The sequence below is a fragment of the Brassica napus genome, unplaced genomic scaffold (assembly GCF_020379485.1).
Source record: "Brassica napus cultivar Da-Ae unplaced genomic scaffold, Da-Ae ScsIHWf_1256;HRSCAF=1791, whole genome shotgun sequence".
NCBI classification, from domain to species: Eukaryota; Viridiplantae; Streptophyta; class Magnoliopsida; order Brassicales; family Brassicaceae; genus Brassica; species Brassica napus.
In genome coordinates this window covers 33,297-51,454 of record NW_026014675.1, presented here as the reverse complement: position 1 = coordinate 51,454, position 18,158 = coordinate 33,297, and the positions used below count along the sequence as shown (strand labels likewise).

The window sequence follows — 18,158 nt, the reverse complement described above, 5'->3', positions numbered from 1 at the left end:
AAAAAGCTGTGCAGAACTCTAAAACACATGGTTGGTAAGTCAAATCTTTAAACTAAGTTCCAATGAAGTACATAAAGCTATCTATGAGTAAACCTCACAAGTCGCCTTTAGATCTGCCTTTTGTCCTAAGCCTTTTGTACTCATTATAAACTGGTAGAACTTAACATTAAGGAAACGCTGCCCTATCCCTCAAAGCTTCAACTTTATCCCTACACTTATTCATAGAAACGGGAAAACACACAGGAGTTCTCCCAAAACTATATACTATAATAAAACAGAAAAATATTAATGATACGCTGGAAAGTTGGTCAATTGGAGATGCAGGATTAGAATGTGTAAATAAACAATATACTGATAGATGTAAACAGCACAGAGATTAAAGTTGCAAACCCCAAAACTTAAGATAATAGTGAAAAGATATAGCAATCAATAAATTATGCAGAAAAGTCTATAATTTTGACGATTTCCCCTATATAATATTATGGCAGATAGATCTTCCAGAATATCTTTAACTTAACCTTCAGAAAACTATATTGGGTAAATCATCATGGAGTAGATCATTTATTCTTTCAACCATCTAGTTATTCCAATAACAAGACACTAGAAAAATATGCAGAACCATCTTTGTACATGAGTCCCAGCAGACAAGTGAACCAACACAATTATTAACAACTAACAAGCAGCACTACAGAAAAACATGACATCAGACTATTACAACTTACCATCCTGCAATTTTTGCTAGCTACTAAAAAAATGAGATACCTGTATTGAACTGTAACGACCTTCCTTGGATAGCAAACTCCTATAGCTTGAAACTGAAATCTGGTAGCATATACTTATCAATGCCAACGTAGACTTAAATAAGACTTATTATGTATCATCTATGGTGCAGAAAGTGGGATAGTTATATGTGTTGGGCATATTTAAGTCACAAATGGCTGACAAAACTCCTGAATTCAGAAACTCAAAGAACAAATTATCACTGAAATTTACCAGAGTAGTATGAGATGATAAGAAGAACTCCAGTACATTGTCATCAACACAAGAGATTGCTTGGAAGAGGAAGACATTGATTAGCTTGAAAACTGCAGCATCAGACAGAATGTCAATATGAACCAAATCTGTAAGTCAAGATATTCTATAGATAGTGGAATGAATGAGAGCATTGTTTATAGTCTTTACGATTGTTTTATATCGGATAAGATTCCGTATACAGCGCGCAATACGAAGAAGAAGAAAACCAAGTTGTGATGAAGAGAATCAAGACCTAAACAATCAAGTTGATAAGAACATAGCACATGCATAAGGAAACTATTTAGTCTATTTCCCATCATCCCAGTCAATATCTCCGGTATTAGTTCCAGAAAACCTAGCAAAGATTATAGCTTCCACTTTGGTTTTTAGATCGATAAATGAAATACCTTCTCATCCGTAAGAAGCATAGATAAACGCCTTATGCATAGTATTATAGGGCTTGTTTCCAGTGAAAGGACCGTACCAAACATTTTCCTAAATATCAGATTTTTTTTTTCATAATTAGAGATATCAGTTTACCTCATACCGGCTCAGCCTGTAAACAAACAAAAAGGATCCCAAATTGCATTCACCTCGTTCATCGGGAGATCGTTCATCCTCTCCCCGTCAGCGGCAGCAACCGCGATCTAGGGTTTCTTCGCTCGAGATTTTCCAGCTCGATTTCTCTTCGTCTATCAATTTTCTTCATTCGAGGAACCTAAATGGGTCGTTCACACAGCTAAAGTAGCGTGTCAAACACGCAAACACTGGATCTATTCCATTAAATCGGACCTCTTGTGACAGACTTTTATGAACCCTATGGAAAAAGCCTAAATAATTTTCTTGTTTTTCCCGCCATATTTGGATTCTTCTCCAATTGTCTGTATACAAAATTTTATTTTATTCTCAAAGGTAAATAGGGCCATATCTTATTTTATTCATAACAAAGTATTGAACTTATTTTTAAAAAGGAAATATGAATCAGATGATTGGCACTGGCAGCAAATAATTTCCAAAACAAATTGTAATAATTTTTTAGCTACAAATTTGTTTGTGTGTGTGTGTAATATTATAGGGCACTCTTCAGTTAGTGATAATGGGGTGTCAAAAATATATCATTGTGAAATATCCTTTTAGTTGAAAATTAAATAATGGGAAAATTCATTTAATTCAACATGGAAAGAAATACAAACTGATGACTACAGTTTTTAGGATGAAATTTTATTTTAGCTGTTTGCTCACTAATGTTTTTTTTTTTTTTTTTTTGCTCACTAATGTTAAACTGATGGAAATACATAAGCAACTACGCAAGGCTTGTTCTGAAAGAGATCAGAAGACTCAGAACCCAATGGGCTGCTAGCAGAAACCAGCAATACGGATGGCACAAGTAAAGAGCTCTACATATTTGCTGCTCCTGTCTTTTGTCTAATATCTTACACTTGAGGGACATTTGAATTAAGTAATAATCAAAACTCATATGAGATATTGAATCTCTTATCTCACTTTGTTTCCTGTCTTATAATGTCGATACAGAGATTGACAGTACATGATTTGATCCCAAAAAAAGAGATTGCCAGTACATGCTGTTAAAAGAATGAGCAATCAGAACAGAGCAAAACATTTTGTCTTAAGCTTTCAAGCGTCATTATTACACAGCTCAATATTGAACTCAAAACATCTTAAAGAATACTAGAGTTGCCAAGTAAAAATTCTCTTTCCTTACACCAGAGTTTATTTACTCAATCAAGTTGTGAATCTTTAAAAAAATCTCCATACTCTGTTGCTGTTAAAGTATATTTTTTAACAAAAATTAATCAACACGAACAGCCACCACTTTGTTGCTCCGCTTGAGACGAATGGTTGGATGACTTTAGGTTGACATCAACCATATCGCCTTGTTTCGCTGAAGAAAGTGTATCCATTCCTGGTAATGCTGCTGAGATCTTTCGGAATAGTGGCTACAAGTTTACAAAATACCAGACGTTATTTCAAAGAAGTCTCAAGATCTTTAAAACAGTCATTAGGATAGATAGTTGATTCTCACACCTTGATGTTAAATCCAGCTTTTGCACTCGTCTCTATGAATATCACTCCAAAATCACGAGCTTTGTTATCCCCTTCTTCTATCGACACTTGCCTGTCAAAATGTCAAGTTGATGATAGCTAAATGAATAAAAAATTACATCCAACTTATTATTCATTGGATTCGATGCCATCATTAAGGTCAAGTGTGTCTTACCTCTTGTCAACGAGATCTGTTTTGTTACCCACCAGAACAATTATGACATCGTTACCTCTCTCTGTACGAACATCCTCAACCCACTTGGAGGTGTTCAAGAATGACTGCCTATCTATACATTGACAAAAGTACGAGACTTTACAAACAATTCTTAAAAAAAATATGATTTATTCAAAGAAAAGATGTCTATAACAGGTACTGTCGATCCTGTGTAGATCGTATACAAAAGAAAACTTTGATTGTAAAGCTGAAAAAAAAGTCTTACTAGCAACATCATAGACAATGACAGCAACAGAGGAATCTCTGATATAACTTGGTATCAGACTTCGAAACCTTTCCTGCCCGGCAGTATCCCTGTGCCATCATAAAGTCACAATACACTTACTGAAACGCACATATCAAGCACCAGAGACTATACACATAATAAACCAAAAACTAAATCTAAAAAAATGAAAATTCAATAGTCAATAAAGATGATACAAGGTATTTAGTAGCACGTATTTAAAAGCTGAAAGACTCCATTGACATATTACCAAATGAACATGTAACCTTAATCATATATGATCATTACCCTCTAACCTTAAGCATCTTAATCAAATGAACATGTAACCTTAAGCATTCATTCATTGCTTGTTTATTTTTGGTAAAAGATGGTTTTACCATAGCTGGAGACGAAGAGTCCTATCCTCAAGGTACATTGTCTTCGACAAAAAATCAATCCCAATAGTTGCCTGCAACATTTTCCAAAACAAACACACAATAACATAACGAAGATTCACATAGATTTCGAATCTGATTCCACATTACACACATTACATTCAAATTTTTCGAATCTGATCCACATTACACATGACACTACTCAAAATTTCGAATCTGATCCAAACCTCCCACAACACAAATACATCATATAATGATCGCGAATCACTCTGCGTTCTGATCGAACAGACGATTCGAAAATAGATGTAGATCGCAATTGATTTCGAGAGAAACCGATCGATCGATCGATCGATTTGTGGATGGAGTGTTGTTTCACAAACCTGATAAGTGGTGTCGAATTTGTCGTACATGAAACGGGTGATGATGCTGGTCTTGCCGACGGATTGATCTCCGAGGAAGACGAGCTTGAACTTTGCTAATGGTGTCACCGCCGCCATTTCTCGCTGTCAAGAGATCGATCGTCACCGTAACGATGGAGGGGATTAGATCTGAGAGGTTTCGATTTTTCAGGTGAGAGTCGAAGACGAGGTTTGAGTTTGACGCGTTTATATTATGGCTCTGTAGACGCGAAAAGTAACCGCCAATATAATTTTTATTGATAACGAAAAGGGCAATTGTCAATAATAGCACCTTTTGAAGTTTATGTCTCAAAAATAGCACTAGAAGGAGAAAGTCACAAAAATGACATTCATTAAAGGGTAAAATATCCCTAATACCCTTGGTTTAAAATTAAATAAACAAACAAAAATAAATAAAATAAAAATAAAAAAATAAAAAAATAAATTTCTTTTTTTTTATAGTTTCAGATTATATGTTTTCAGATTCGAAATTTTTATAATTTTTTTTTTGAAAATTTTTTGAAAATTTTTTTTTTTTGTTTTTCAAATTTTTTTTTATAATTTAAAAATACTTTTTAAAACTGTTTTTAAAATTTTTAATTTTTATTTTAGTATTTATTTTTTATAAAATTTTAAACTCTAATTTCAAAACCCCATCCCTTAACTCTAAACCCTAAGGTTTGGATTAATTAACCCAAAGGGTATAAGTGTATATTTACCTCTTTAATGAAACTTATTTTTGTGACTTTGAGCCTTGAGTGCTACTTTGGGAACAAAAACTTGATTTAGTGCTATTCTAGTCTTTTTCTCTAAAGAAAAGGGAAATAAAATATCTAAATAATTTTTAGCAAAATTGAAATTGATTAATTTGCATAGTTATAGCAAATTAAAATTATTCAAAGTTCTGTTTAGATGAATTACTCACTTTTGTCAAAGCAAAACATGAAATAAACTATCAGAGTAATCAATTTCTCTTTCTTTTCTTGTGCAATAATGTATGGGGATCACTTTTTTTTTGGGTCAACCATAAACATATTTTTATGTTCACAGTTTACATGTTAAAAGAGACTAAAAATGCATTCTTTACTCGAAAGAAAAAGAAAATAAACGTTGATGCAAACAAAAAAATACGTCTTAAATTTTCTTCTAATGCACATAAATCAAGTTTGATTAAATAAAAATATTTGCATCATAACTCAAGTGTTGCAGAAAAAATTAACTAATGCACACAAACAACGAGCTGGATTGAGGACGATGGTGATATCTTCAAACGATGCCGTGTAGAACCTTATGAAGGTGAAAACACTCCAAATATCCGTATGAATAATGATAGTCAAGGAAAATAGACTTATTTTCTTTGTTACAACAAGCTTATCTTCTCAAAGGAAGTGTAACACATTGCACAATATGTATGATGCAGTCAAGTTTCTTTTTGTTTATTTCTATGTAACAGATGATGCAGTCAAGTTTCGTGGGGCAAAGTAGATATACCGGTTGCAGTAGTGCCTACAAGATAGTTCGTGGACATGACAGAAGTTGATTCTTGTTTTTACCACACACTTCTTAGATTTGTTAGAGAATTGCCTCTGAACGTTCTTCATAGAGCTAGAAAGAAACTGGAGATACTGTTGGGTTTGTGTCATAACATTTTTTATCAACATGAGGTCATAATGTTGTTGCAGTATAAAAGTATGCCAAGGTCCTTATGACCCTATACTGATAAGAGAGCCTTAGTGTTTTATTTTTTGTATACTGGACAACTTGCTAATGTTCTCTTGTCTGGAGTTCTTGTCATTCTTCTGATTCCTAATAACTCAAATAGTCTGGCTTTGGATAAGATGATCAGAAATAGGATCTCTTCTTTGAAAAAGAAAGCTGGAGGCAGACATGAGAAGGCCACAGAAATATGGTTTGGGAGTAGATGATTTTTTTATTTTTCCTCTTAACTTTTCTATATGATTACTTTTCTACACAAGTAGCATCAGGTTGTACAAAGGTTTTTGAAGTGAATAAAATTTAAAAAATTTTAAAAATAAAATAAAAAATACTCTGGCCTTTATCCTCGACCGGAAACTACTTTCACAACATATGTGATCAAAGATTAATCAAAGCAGTGTATTTAATAAAAGAAACATGTGTTAGCTTGACAGTCTTCAAGTATATATGAGACTGGTAATTGCAACTCTAGACAACTAAGATTGGAAGAATCAGAACTTGGATTCTAGTAACTTGAATTTTTACCATGGTTCTGTCTTCAACAGTTTTCTTTGTCATGAGTATTTCTTGATGCAAGAGCAGCAAGGGTCCAAAAAAGCCAAGGCTATTGGACAATTACTTAGCCAAATCTGCAAAAGATCCATGTTTATCCATCACCCAAGTTTGAGGTTCTAGCAGAAATGTTGCTTGGAAATGCCATGACGGCCTCTATAGAGCAATTGATATGTTTCTCAAGGTAGTAACTCTCTTCTTGTGATTTCATCTCAAAACCAAAAGAAGAAAAAACATTCCCAGCTAATTGTTTCAGACTCCTACATTAACGACGTCGTCAGAGACTGTATGTATTAAAACTATATTTTATCTCGTAGTAAGTGTATATCCTATGGTAAAGTAACACCTACTCACCAAATTAAATTTCGTTTTTATTCTCGAGAATCTTTCCCCAAGATTCAACGAGTCAAAAGCAAACTAGGGTAAATAAAAATCGAATCTTCTCTCTTTGGAAATAAAAAAACAATTTAATTTGTCAGAATCAACGGCTCTGATTGAGTCGAACCCACGTTATAAAAATCATCTCTTTAGCCTATTTCCAGCAGCCATTTTCTCAGAAGCCGTTGTGTTCTGTATTGCCGCCACCATCCATCAACCATGTGTGGGATTCTCGCTGTTCTAGGATGCGTCGATAACTCACAAGCCACACGTTCTCGTATCATCAAACTCTCTCGCAGGTATTCTCATTTCTCAATCCATAAAGTCTTCTCCTTTATCGTGTCTCATTTGTGTTTCTCGATCTCATTGGGCTGTGTAATGTTCTAAACGTTAATGGGTTTTTGTTTTGGAAGAGGAAAGTTTCAACCTTTATGGATAAAATGATGTGACTTTGTTAAATGAAATGCATATGTAATCGTGAAAGATTGATTGAATGGTTAAGATCTGTTTGTGTAGATTGAGACATAGAGGTCCTGACTGGAGCGGGCTCCATTGTTATGAGGATTGTTACTTGGCTCATGAGCGTTTGGCCATCATTGACCCCATTTCTGGAGACCAGCCGCTTTACAGCGAAGATAAAACCGTCGTTGTCACGGTACATTGGCTTGTGACCTGATCTCAATTTCTCAAATCATATGTCACACGTCCAACTTAATGAGGATTCACATGATTAAGGGTTATTTTTGAGTGGACGCTTTAACTTGCTTTTCAGGTGAATGGAGAGATATACAACCACAAGGCATTGCGTGAAAGTGAAAGTCTCAAGTCTCACAAGTACCATACTGGGAGTGATTGTGAAGTGCTTGCCCATCTTGTAAGTACCATTTAGTTGTTGTGTGTTTTCTGCAAGATGGTCACCTAGATTTTTGTGTTTAGACTCTGTTCCATCGCTCACCATCTGTTTGATTAATTCTCTTCTGCAGTACGAAGAACATGGAGAGGAATTTATCAACATGTTGGACGGCATGTTTGCATTTGTCCTTCTTGATACTAAGGACAAAAGTTATATTGCTGTTAGGGATGCCATTGGTGTCATCCCACTCTACATTGGCTGGGGTCTCGATGGTGCGTTCACAGACACCTCAATGGATTGAAGTGTATTTTTTCACTGTCTTGTTTGAATCCTTTTCATTGATTACTCTTTGGTAAACAATCTTCCACAGGTTCTGTCTGGTTTGCTTCTGAGATGAAAGCCCTTAGTGATGATTGTGAACAGTTTATGGCTTTCCCACCAGGCCATATCTATTCGAGTAAACAAGGTTTGCAAAGTCTCATCTATTTTATAGCAACTTCATGATGTTTCTTGGCTTACTTAAATTGATTTGAGTTACATTTCTTGTAGGTGGTCTTAGGAGGTGGTACAACCCTCCATGGTTCTCTGAGCTCGTTCCTTCAACCCCTTATGATCCCTTAGTATTGCGCGATACTTTCGAGAAGGTAAACTCTGGAGCTCTTATCCATTTAACATTGCTTGTCTAGTTTGCTCAAGGCTCATACTTTCTTTGATAATTGACTTGCAGGCTGTAATAAAGAGACTAATGACCGATGTGCCTTTTGGTGTCCTACTCTCTGGAGGACTAGACTCATCCCTTGTTGCTTCAGTGGCTATACGCCATTTGGAAAAGTCAGATGCTCGTCAGTGGGGTTCCAAGCTGCACACCTTTTGCATTGGTTTAAAGGTCCTTAAAGGCTTCATACCTAAACACTCAAAAATGTTCTCATAATTTTTTTTTGTTATTTTACCTTTTTGCTTTCTTTTGTCAGGGATCTCCTGATCTTAAAGCTGGTAAAGAAGTTGCTGACTATCTAGGAACTCGCCACCACGAGCTTCATTTCACAGTTCAGGAAGGGATAGATGCCATAGAAGAAGTTATATACCATGTTGAGACCTATGACGTGACTACTATAAGAGCCAGCACTCCAATGTTTCTCATGTCGAGAAAGATCAAATCGCTTGGTGTGAAGATGGTTCTTTCCGGTGAAGGCTCTGATGAGATTTTTGGAGGGTATTTGTACTTCCACAAAGCACCTAACAAGAAGGAGTTACACGAGGAAACATGCCGAAAGGTAAACGCCTTTTAGAGTTTTTAGACCAAGACGTTTCTTGTGCTACTTACTCTGCCTTAACCTTGTTTGTGTGCTGCTGATGCAGATCAAAGCACTTTATCAATATGATTGCTTGAGGGCTAACAAATCAACTTCTGCGTGGGGTGTTGAGGCTCGTGTGCCTTTCCTTGATAAAGCGTTTCTAGATGTAGCAATGGGCATTGATCCAGAGTGGAAGATGGTAGGTTGCACATCTTTCTACACATCAAAAGAATGTTTCTTTAATATATAAAACTGCTTTTGCAACTATGCAGATCAGGCCTGACTTGGGAAGGATTGAGAAATGGGTGTTACGCAATGCCTTCGATGATGAGAAGAATCCTTATCTACCAAAGGTTCTTTTACCAAAAACTTTGTGCTTCCCTGAAATTTAAAGAAAGTAAGCAGCTTTGCTTACAAGTTCTCATCTTTTTGGTGAAATGCAGCACATTCTGTACAGACAGAAGGAACAGTTCAGTGATGGAGTTGGATACAGCTGGATTGATGGTCTCAAAGATCATGCAAACAAACATGTAAGAAGAAGATTGTCTTTTTAAATTACAAGGAAAGAATCTTATGTAATGTGGTTCTTTCTTTTCTCTTCATGGTTAGGTCTCTGACGCAATGCTGACGAACGCAAACTTTGTCTTCCCGGATAACACACCTGTGACAAAGGAAGCTTACTACTACAGAGCCATCTTTGAAAAGTTCTTCCCTAAGGTTACAATTATCATTTTCTTACTTCTTCGCCTGAACTGTCTTTGATCTTTGCTCTGATCTGTTTGTTTTTTGTGGGATTATGTAATGAGCAGAGCGCTGCTAGAGCTACTGTACCAGGAGGTCCAAGTGTAGCATGTAGTACCGCAAAGGCTGTGGAGTGGGACGCAGCTTGGAAAGGGAACCTTGACCCGTCGGGTCGTGCGGCTCTTGGAGTTCATGTTGCAGCTTATGAAGGAGATAAAGCTGAAGCTCCTCGTCCTGAGAAGGTACAGAAGCTGGCAGAGAAAACTGCAGAAGCCATTGTTTGAGGATGAAACGAATGTTTGAGTCGTGCATTTCTTTTATTTTCTCAAAAGACAATACGTTTATCATCTTCCGTAGGATCAATAAGTACAATAAGTTGTCTCTTTAACTGAGGATGTACCTAAGTTGGTGGTGATTTTCTGGTTCTTTCATTTGTCACAAAGTTTCAGCTTTTCTTTTATGTATGATGTATCGTTCAACTTTGTTAATCTAGATTTGTGTCAGTTCAGTATTTTAATTTAGGAGTTCCTAATACACCCGAGTTGTCCAAACTAGATTATGTTTCATTTCATCTCAGTGTTCTTTATTTGGGGATGAAATGTTTATTATTTTAACATATCATACATTAAACAAAAAGACTCTGTGGCCCAATGGATAAGGCGCTGGTCTACGAAACCAGAGATTCTGGGTTCGATCCCCAGCAGAGTCGTCTTCTTTTTTGTTTTAACGCCATCATCAGCCACTGTTTACTCTATATAATACATTTCTACAGCCACCAAGCGTCTTTTTCGTTTTTAACGCCATCAGCCTCTGTTGCTCTATATAATACATTTCTACAGCCACCAAGCAATGACGTTTCTTGTCTTCTCAACCATTGTTTCAGAGCTTCTCTTCATGGCCTTGTACTTCCTCATCATCATCAAGTCTATGATCCTTTCCATTATCTTCAATATCGCTCTTTAAACAACCAAGCCGCATCATAAGCCTAACATATCATTCGACTGAGAACATTCGGTGATGAACAACAATCGCATCATAAGCCTGAGCCCCATGTGTTATGGCAATCAATGAAAGGCCACAAGGGCAAGAACAACAAGCAAAAGGTATTATGATCAGTGTGATAACTCCAATTCATTATTTTCTTGTAAATAGTCAACAACATTTGGAACAAACAACAGAAACTAGAGATAGAAATGAGACTCAATGTGTGATAAACTCGTACCCACAAGGGTAAGAAAAAAAAAAGCAAAAGGCATGAGAACATGATCACTCCTCTTCTTTCCCCATAGCCATCAAGAACTCTCCTTCGCATACCAAAGTGTTCCCTACGTATGCTTTCCCTTCCATTTTGGCTATCCCAAACCGCTTCTGCAGCTTCACAAGCGTCATCCTCATCACCAGAGTGTCACCTGCAATCACAGGCTTTCTGAATCTCACTTTGTCGACTCCAGCAAAGAAGAAGTTGCTTTTAGATCCGCCCACTTCTGGATTTAGCATCACTATACCTCCCACCTGAGCCATGGCCTGTGGAAACCAAAAAAAAAAAAAACTAATTGATGAGGCAATCTATATATAGCTCTTATTAACACACAATGAGTCTCCTACTCATTTCATCTCACATACATCTGGAACAGACTGCTACTGGTTTTACTTATAAAGCAAATGTTCATATATAGCTATGATAAGTAACAATTCAACTAACTCCGGCTAGTATATATACACTAATAAGTATTCTTCTAACTCTGGAGATCAAATAACTTCTCTTGAACTATGAATGTATTGCAAAAAGAGAGAAGCATGCAATGAGATGATTACCTCAACCATGAGGACACCAGGCATAATGGGCCTCTCAGGGAAATGCCCAGGAAAGAAATTGTCATTAATGGTAACGTTCTTGATAGCTACCGCAGATTCACCAGCTGTGTACTCTATCACTCTATCCACTAACAGAAACGGGAACCTACACAACAGTCCAAAATCGATTTTTTTTTTATAAAAAAAAATTAAGACAAGGAATCAGAACAATACAACTTCAGCTAGAGAAACAACGTGTAAGAGAAATTTATTCACCTGTGAGGCAAAATCTCTCGTATCTGGTTAATGTCCATCACTGTCGGATAAGCCTCGTACCCTGCAAAAAATTATTTATTTATTTTAATTGAAATTTTCGAATTTTTAAGTTATAATGCCATTAGAGAAAGTTTTACTTACTAAGTTCAATTGGGATCTCTTTCTCTGCGGAGATCTTTGATTCATCGGTGGAGCAGAAGACGAGCGAGCTGGATCGGGGTTTGGGACGAAACGCGACGGAGTTCGATTTAGTGATCCGGAGACTCAACGGTGAAGATAATGACTGGTGAAGAGAGATAGGTGCGAGATTTCTCGACGGAGCGGTGGTGAAAATGGAGTTGGGGGCAGCCATTGCCGATCGACAGAGAGAGAAGAAGGGACGGAGATTTCGAAGGGGAGCTTTGAGAGAGCTTCAACAACGGAAACAATGGTGGGTGAAATAGGATAGCTATATGGGCCTTTTATTTATTGGGCCTGTAATGGGTGTTTATGTAACTACTCAGCCCACGTAATCTCCACTACCCACGTTATGTATGACCGAGTCCACTCGTGATGTCATCACTGAAGTAGACCAAGAAATAAAAGTATGACGAATGGTTATTAGTGCAATAGTATTTAATGCTACAAGTGGTCGATGCAGTAAATGGCAATGAATTCTATTAATGGACTAGATACTGCTGTTTTATTATCGGAAATATATTTGCTCCACTTGGAAATGGAAAAAAAAAATCTATGAATCGAATTGCAATATCATAAATGACTAGAGTTGAAAGTTCTATAAACAATTTATACAATTTTTATTTCACCAAAAAAAAAATTATACAATTTTGATAGTATAAATTTAAAAACATATAAGATGCATCTAAAGAGAAGGATAATTGACATATCCAGAATATGGATGATTGGATATAAAGCGCGCCGTACATTCACCCATCGATTAGTATACGTACTTTTCTCATTATTTATATCATATTTTCCTCTGCCACAAAATTAATAGTATAGCTTGTATTATATCCTATAGTGGAATCGAAGGAACGTTCCATAGGGTTAAATAAACATCTCTCATGAGTCACGGGCCATATTAGAAGGCAAGCATGCGGTACACATGGCTGTCTTGTCGTCAAAACGCACCGTTTTCACTTTGTTATTTTATTTTCATCTCTCTCTTACCCAAAACAAACAAAAAAACATTGCCGAGGAAAAGTAGAGACACACAAAAAAGGAAAGAAAAAAAAGGAAAAAAAAAGAAAGGAAGCATAAAACGCTTTAGTATCTCCGGCCACTTGAACCGAACCTCTGGATCAAATTAGGGCACAGAGACCACTTGGAGACAGAAACCATGGGAAGAAAAAAACTAGAAATCAAGCGAATTGAGAACAAAAGTAGCCGACAAGTCACCTTCTCCAAACGACGCAGCGGTCTCATTGAGAAAGCTCGTCAGCTTTCTGTTCTCTGCGATGCATCCGTCGCGCTTCTCGTTGTCTCCTCCTCCGGCAAGCTCTACAGCTTCTCCGCCGGTGATAAGTATAACTTCTTCTCTTCTGTGCCTTCCTTTATTAGCCTTTTAAGCTTCTGTTTACTTTTCTGATAAAATAATTAAAAATAAAATAATAATTAAAAAACACTTTGATTCTTCCGACAAATCTCTAGTGAATTTCTTGGTTTTGTGTTTTTTTTCTTTTCAAAATTGTTTCTTCTATGGCCATGAGAGATACATGAGATAACCAAATCTGAGGAAGAACAATGTCGCGATGAGCTAAACCTTCTTACTTTCTTCATTTTTCTCTCTCTTTTTCGTTCTATTGATTTTTCTGCATGGATTTTATTTTATTTTGTAAAAATTTGCATGTCCGTCAAGATCTTTCTGAAACGTTGTGATGCATACTTGATGTTGTTTAGTGAAGTTTCAAGCTGTCTTTGATTGTTAGTTCATCAGTTGTTAGTTAGCTTTAGGGGTTTTCTTTTGAGAATAATTGATTACTGAATTTTTTTTTTCAGTGGTTACTGATTAATACTTCTGTTTTTAGAGTGGTTAAAATCATTGGAGCTTTAGGATTTTTATGTAATGCAATGCACTGCACTCCGGATAGATCTATAAAATTGCTGAATAGTAGATCAAGAATTTTGACCTGAATGTAACGACATTGTGCAGCTATTGACAAAAAGATACTGTAGATATTCAAATAAATAATATATTTACCATGGATTTATTACATATCTAGATTATAAGTTTTCTAATTGGTTCATAATTTTTACATACATATATGTATATAGAGAATTCGGCCAAAAAAAACCTCAACTTTACACGAATTGCCAAAACAAATATGAACTTTGGAGCTGGCCAAAAAAACACCAAACTTTCATTGACAATTAATTAACAATGTTTTCGCTGACTTGCCAATTTAGCACGCCGTCAACAAATTTAACAGAAATATTTGACGTCGTTTATTGTTGACGTTAAGTAAAACGACGTCGTTTTCAAATGAGATGAAACGACGTCGTTTTACACGATTTGAAATTAAAAATATGTAAACCCCTGGATTCGAACCGAGGTTGGTTGGTCAAATGGGAAGGTATTTTACCACTGGGCTACTGGCACTTTCAATGTACTTACTAACATGTTTACTTTTATTTGGTACATATTAAATATAAAAAATTCTCTAAAAACTTAATAAGATCTTTAAAATTCCAAAAAATTAAAAAATAAAGAAGATTTTTATAAAATTAATTTAGAAATTAAAATTAAAAATAAGATTTTATTTTTCTTTCTAAAAAATTAAAACGAACTTTAAATTCCAAAAAATTGAAAAAATTAAAGAAATTTTTTATAACATAAATTTTGAAATTAAAATTGAAAATAAAATTTTATTTTTCTTTTAAAAAAATAAAAAATTATTTTCCTTTAAAAAAAAAAAAATCTTCCAAAAATTTCATAAAATTAATTTTGAATTAAAATTAAATATTTGTTTTTCTTTAAAAAATCAAAAAAATTCCAAAATTTTCATTTTTTTAAAAAAAATCCAAATTTTTAAAAATTATAATAAAATGCAAAAAATTAATGTTAGAATTATCAACTTTTTATGTGTGTATAATTAATTTCAACTTTTAGCAAATGTATTAAAAAATTGAAAATTTTGGAAGATTTTTTATTTTTTTGAAAAGAAAAAATAAAATTTTATTTTCTATTTTAATTTCAAAATTAATTTTATAAAAAATTTCTTTATTTTTTCAATTTTTTTGAATTTTAAAGATCTTTTTAAGTTTTTAGAAAATTTTGGAAGAGTTTTTATTTTTTAAAAAGAAAAATAAAATCTTATTTTTAATTTTAATTTCTAAATTAATTTTATAAAAATCTTCTTTATTTTTTAATTTTTTAGAATTTTAAAGATCTTATTAAGTTTTTAGAGAATTTTTTATATTTAATATGTACCAAATAAAAATAAACATGTTAGTAAGTACATTGAAAGTGCCAGTAGCCCAGTGGTAAAATACCTTCCCGTTTAACCAACCAACCTGGGTTCGAATCCAGGGGTTTACATATTTTTAATTTCAAATCGTGTAAAACGACGTCGTTTCATCTCATTTGAAAACGACGTCGTTTCACTTAACGTCAACAATAAACGACGTCAAATATTTCTGTTAAATTTGTTGACGGCGTGCTAAATTGGCAAGTCAGCGAAAACATTGTTAATTAATTCTAAAGTCAATGAAAGTTTGGTGTTTTTTTGGCCAGCCCCAAAGTTCATGTTTTTTTGGCAATTCGTGTAAAGTTGAGGTTTTTTTTGGCCGAATTCCCTATGTATATATAATAGAACGTTGAATTTTGGTCGATTCTAGAGCACTCGGCCTCACATTTAGTACTTAATTACCGCACATATGCTACACTTAATTATGAGATGTGGTATCTATTTATATTCTTTAATCACAATCGTTGTGTGAATAATTGATTGTCATGTAAATATTCCTTAGAAAGCATTAGAGCGTGCTAAAAGTAAGAAGTGGAAATCCAAATGTGCGGCTGCTTGAACATGATTACTACAATTTTTTCCTGAAATTTTAGCAAATCTTAGTGGTCCGGAAATTAACATCTTGGTTTAAAATGTTTCTTCTGATGTTTCATAGATTCCAGTGGTGTTTTCAGGGTTAACTAGTAGTTTTGTTCTTAACATTAATTGTTTTTCTTTCTCCAGCCTGGTCAGGATCCTTGATCGATATGGAAAACAGCATGCTGATGATCTTAAAGCCCTGGTAATGCAAACATTTTCAATATTTCCTTCTGCAAAGGAGTAACTAAGGCTTAGAGAGCTCCATATATACTGATTAGAGCCAACTCATAGCCTCAACTTTAAGCTTGCGTTTTGTGGGCATTGGCTCATGCGCATTTAACGTGTACGCATATCATTTCTATTTTGGAGCTGTAGTTAACAAATGTTTTCCTCAACATAGAAGAGGTTGTTGAGAGATATTGATATTCCCTTGAGAGTAATTTTTCGATAAACATATGTGAACACATGTTTAGCACCTTAAAACTGTGGATCTAGATAGAGGTATTGCATTGTTGGTCCACCTATGAGCTATATATTAGTTCGCCGAATGATCCTATGTGAGGTTATAGATCCACGTGCATATCAAATTTCTCAAATTCGTTGCCTTCTAACGGCTCTTATATCCCTTCTCCGTGGACAGAATCTTCAGTCAAAAGCTCTGAGCTATGGTTCACACAATGAGTTACTTGAACTTGTGGATAGGTTAGTACTACCTGAGACTTTTTTCCCTCTCCTCCTTTCATTACAAAGGTATTAGGGTTTCTTGTCAATCTGTGCATATATATGCAGCAAGCTTGTGGAATCAAATGTCGGTGGTGTAAGCGTGGACACCCTCGTTCAGCTGGAGGGTGTCCTTGAAAATGCCCTCTCTCTAACTAGAGCTAGGAAGGTACGTTGACTTCATACTGTCTTCTCATTTCTTACTTTGTTTGTTGAAACGATTGTTCACTTATATTTAATTTGTTGCAGACAGAACTAATGTTGAAGCTTGTTGATAGCCTCAAAGAAAAGGTTAGATATATCATATATGATTTTATAGCACTTCAGATATCTTCTCGTGTTTGAAAGCCTCAAATATTTATGTGTTGTATTAGTTTCTCTAAGTGTGCTTTATGAGCTCGCAATCAAACTTCTTCATAGTGCATCTGGTCTTTCAGGGATGATTAAAATATTGTTTTGGATACCAGAATCTGAAATTAGGTTTAGAAACTTGCAACTGATGAACATGTCCTTCATAAACAGGAGAAGCTGCTGAAAGAAGAGAATCAGGCTTTGGCTGGCCAGGTAACGAAAGCTACTTTCTTCTTAAATATGCAAAAGCCAATAAGCACTTCTTGCATCTTATACTTGCACACATATATACATATATAATAGATATTGCACTCCCTTTTAAGTATTAGGGCATTCTGGTTTTTGGATAGATTTGGTTTATTCTATTTTATATTGTGCCGATGTTCATTCTAATTTGGTGATAATATTACTGAACGGAAACCAATATTTGCAAGTTTATATGGAGGCCAGGATCGCTATGTATTTGAATGGTTGGTATGAAAAGAATATTTCTTGTGTAGCTGTAGATAATATATTATAGAAGACAAAATAGAGAAAGAAAAGTGGATTTGGTGATTTTGAGTTTTTGACCTATTATTAACTTGCAGAAGGAGAAGAAGAATCTTGCGGGAGCCGAAGCTGATAATATGGAGATGTCACCTGGACAAATCTCCGACATCAATCTTCCGGTAACTCTCCCACTGCTTAATTAGCCACCGTTAGACGGGGCTGATCAAATTAAAAAATCCAAAACATACAACTAAATAAATAAGCTTTGTTGTTTTTCACCCTTGAAGGGTGCACGTTGTATATCTCAATACTCCCTTGGCTGAGAGATTGTGTGTTTACTCCTATGTTAGATATAATGAGTAAAATAAAAATAAAAAGATCTTTGTACCTTCGTCGAGAGAGAATTGTAGTGAGTGTGCTTGTGTGTTCTTTTTCTCTTCTTTGCTTCATGGCGAAGAAGCCTACCGTCTAATTTGTAACGGAGACGTGGCCCTCTCTGCCCTTTTGTATTCGTAATTCCTTTGTATTTATCCACAACGCATAGAGGTTGTCATGGTTTTTCTATGGGTCCGAGTCGGTCTGATTAGGCTCTATAAGGCTTAAGTTCTTAAGATCCATTTCTGTTCAACGCTTAACGGA

At 35.1% G+C, this 18,158-nt stretch overlaps 4 protein-coding genes and 1 non-coding gene across 6 annotated transcripts; 3 read left to right on the top strand and 2 right to left on the bottom strand.

Moving 5' to 3' along the window:
• Positions 1-2,616: 2,616 nt before the first annotated feature.
• On the bottom strand, positions 2,617-4,542 carry LOC106441412 (ras-related protein RABH1e). Of its 2 annotated transcripts, none has more exons than XM_048771736.1 (6): positions 4,291-4,542; positions 3,914-3,984; positions 3,519-3,607; positions 3,254-3,365; positions 3,061-3,151; positions 2,617-2,972 (listed from the first exon to the last, which is right to left on the bottom strand). In XM_048771736.1, exons 1-6 carry the CDS (start codon positions 4,405-4,407, stop codon positions 2,829-2,831), a joined length of 624 nt encoding a protein of 207 aa, XP_048627693.1. In that variant the 5' UTR covers positions 4,408-4,542; the 3' UTR covers positions 2,617-2,828. The 2 variants fall into 2 exon arrangements, with proteins under 2 accessions (XP_048627693.1, XP_048627694.1); XM_048771737.1 differs by having other exon boundaries at positions 3,914-4,045; positions 4,087-4,315.
• Positions 4,543-7,082: 2,540 nt separating this feature from the next.
• Positions 7,083-10,360, top strand: LOC106430377 (asparagine synthetase [glutamine-hydrolyzing] 3). The gene is made up of 13 exons (XM_013871163.3): positions 7,083-7,253; positions 7,471-7,609; positions 7,727-7,828; positions 7,938-8,079; positions 8,178-8,273; positions 8,357-8,451; positions 8,535-8,693; positions 8,779-9,081; positions 9,167-9,301; positions 9,375-9,455; positions 9,546-9,632; positions 9,712-9,819; positions 9,912-10,360. Exons 1-13 carry the CDS (start codon positions 7,174-7,176, stop codon positions 10,125-10,127), a joined length of 1,743 nt encoding a protein of 580 aa, XP_013726617.1. The 5' UTR covers positions 7,083-7,173; the 3' UTR covers positions 10,128-10,360.
• Positions 10,361-10,479: 119 nt separating this feature from the next.
• TRNAR-ACG lies at positions 10,480-10,552 on the top strand. Its single transcript has one exon. It is a non-coding gene; the product is annotated as a tRNA-Arg (tRNA).
• Positions 10,553-10,959: 407 nt separating this feature from the next.
• LOC106384907 (3-hydroxyacyl-[acyl-carrier-protein] dehydratase FabZ) lies at positions 10,960-12,474 on the bottom strand. The gene is made up of 4 exons (XM_013824831.3): positions 12,055-12,474; positions 11,914-11,974; positions 11,659-11,803; positions 10,960-11,367 (listed from the first exon to the last, which is right to left on the bottom strand). The coding sequence occupies exons 1-4, from the start codon at positions 12,263-12,265 to the stop codon at positions 11,110-11,112; spliced, it is 675 nt and encodes a 224-aa protein (XP_013680285.1). The 5' UTR covers positions 12,266-12,474; the 3' UTR covers positions 10,960-11,109.
• Positions 12,475-13,112: 638 nt separating this feature from the next.
• LOC106430410 (MADS-box protein FLOWERING LOCUS C-like) lies at positions 13,113-18,077 on the top strand. Its single transcript, XM_048771738.1, has 7 exons — positions 13,113-13,437; positions 16,104-16,161; positions 16,600-16,661; positions 16,749-16,848; positions 16,929-16,970; positions 17,202-17,243; positions 17,618-18,077. Exons 1-7 carry the CDS (start codon positions 13,253-13,255, stop codon positions 17,720-17,722), a joined length of 594 nt encoding a protein of 197 aa, XP_048627695.1. The 5' UTR covers positions 13,113-13,252; the 3' UTR covers positions 17,723-18,077.
• The last annotated feature ends 81 nt before the right edge of the window (positions 18,078-18,158 follow it).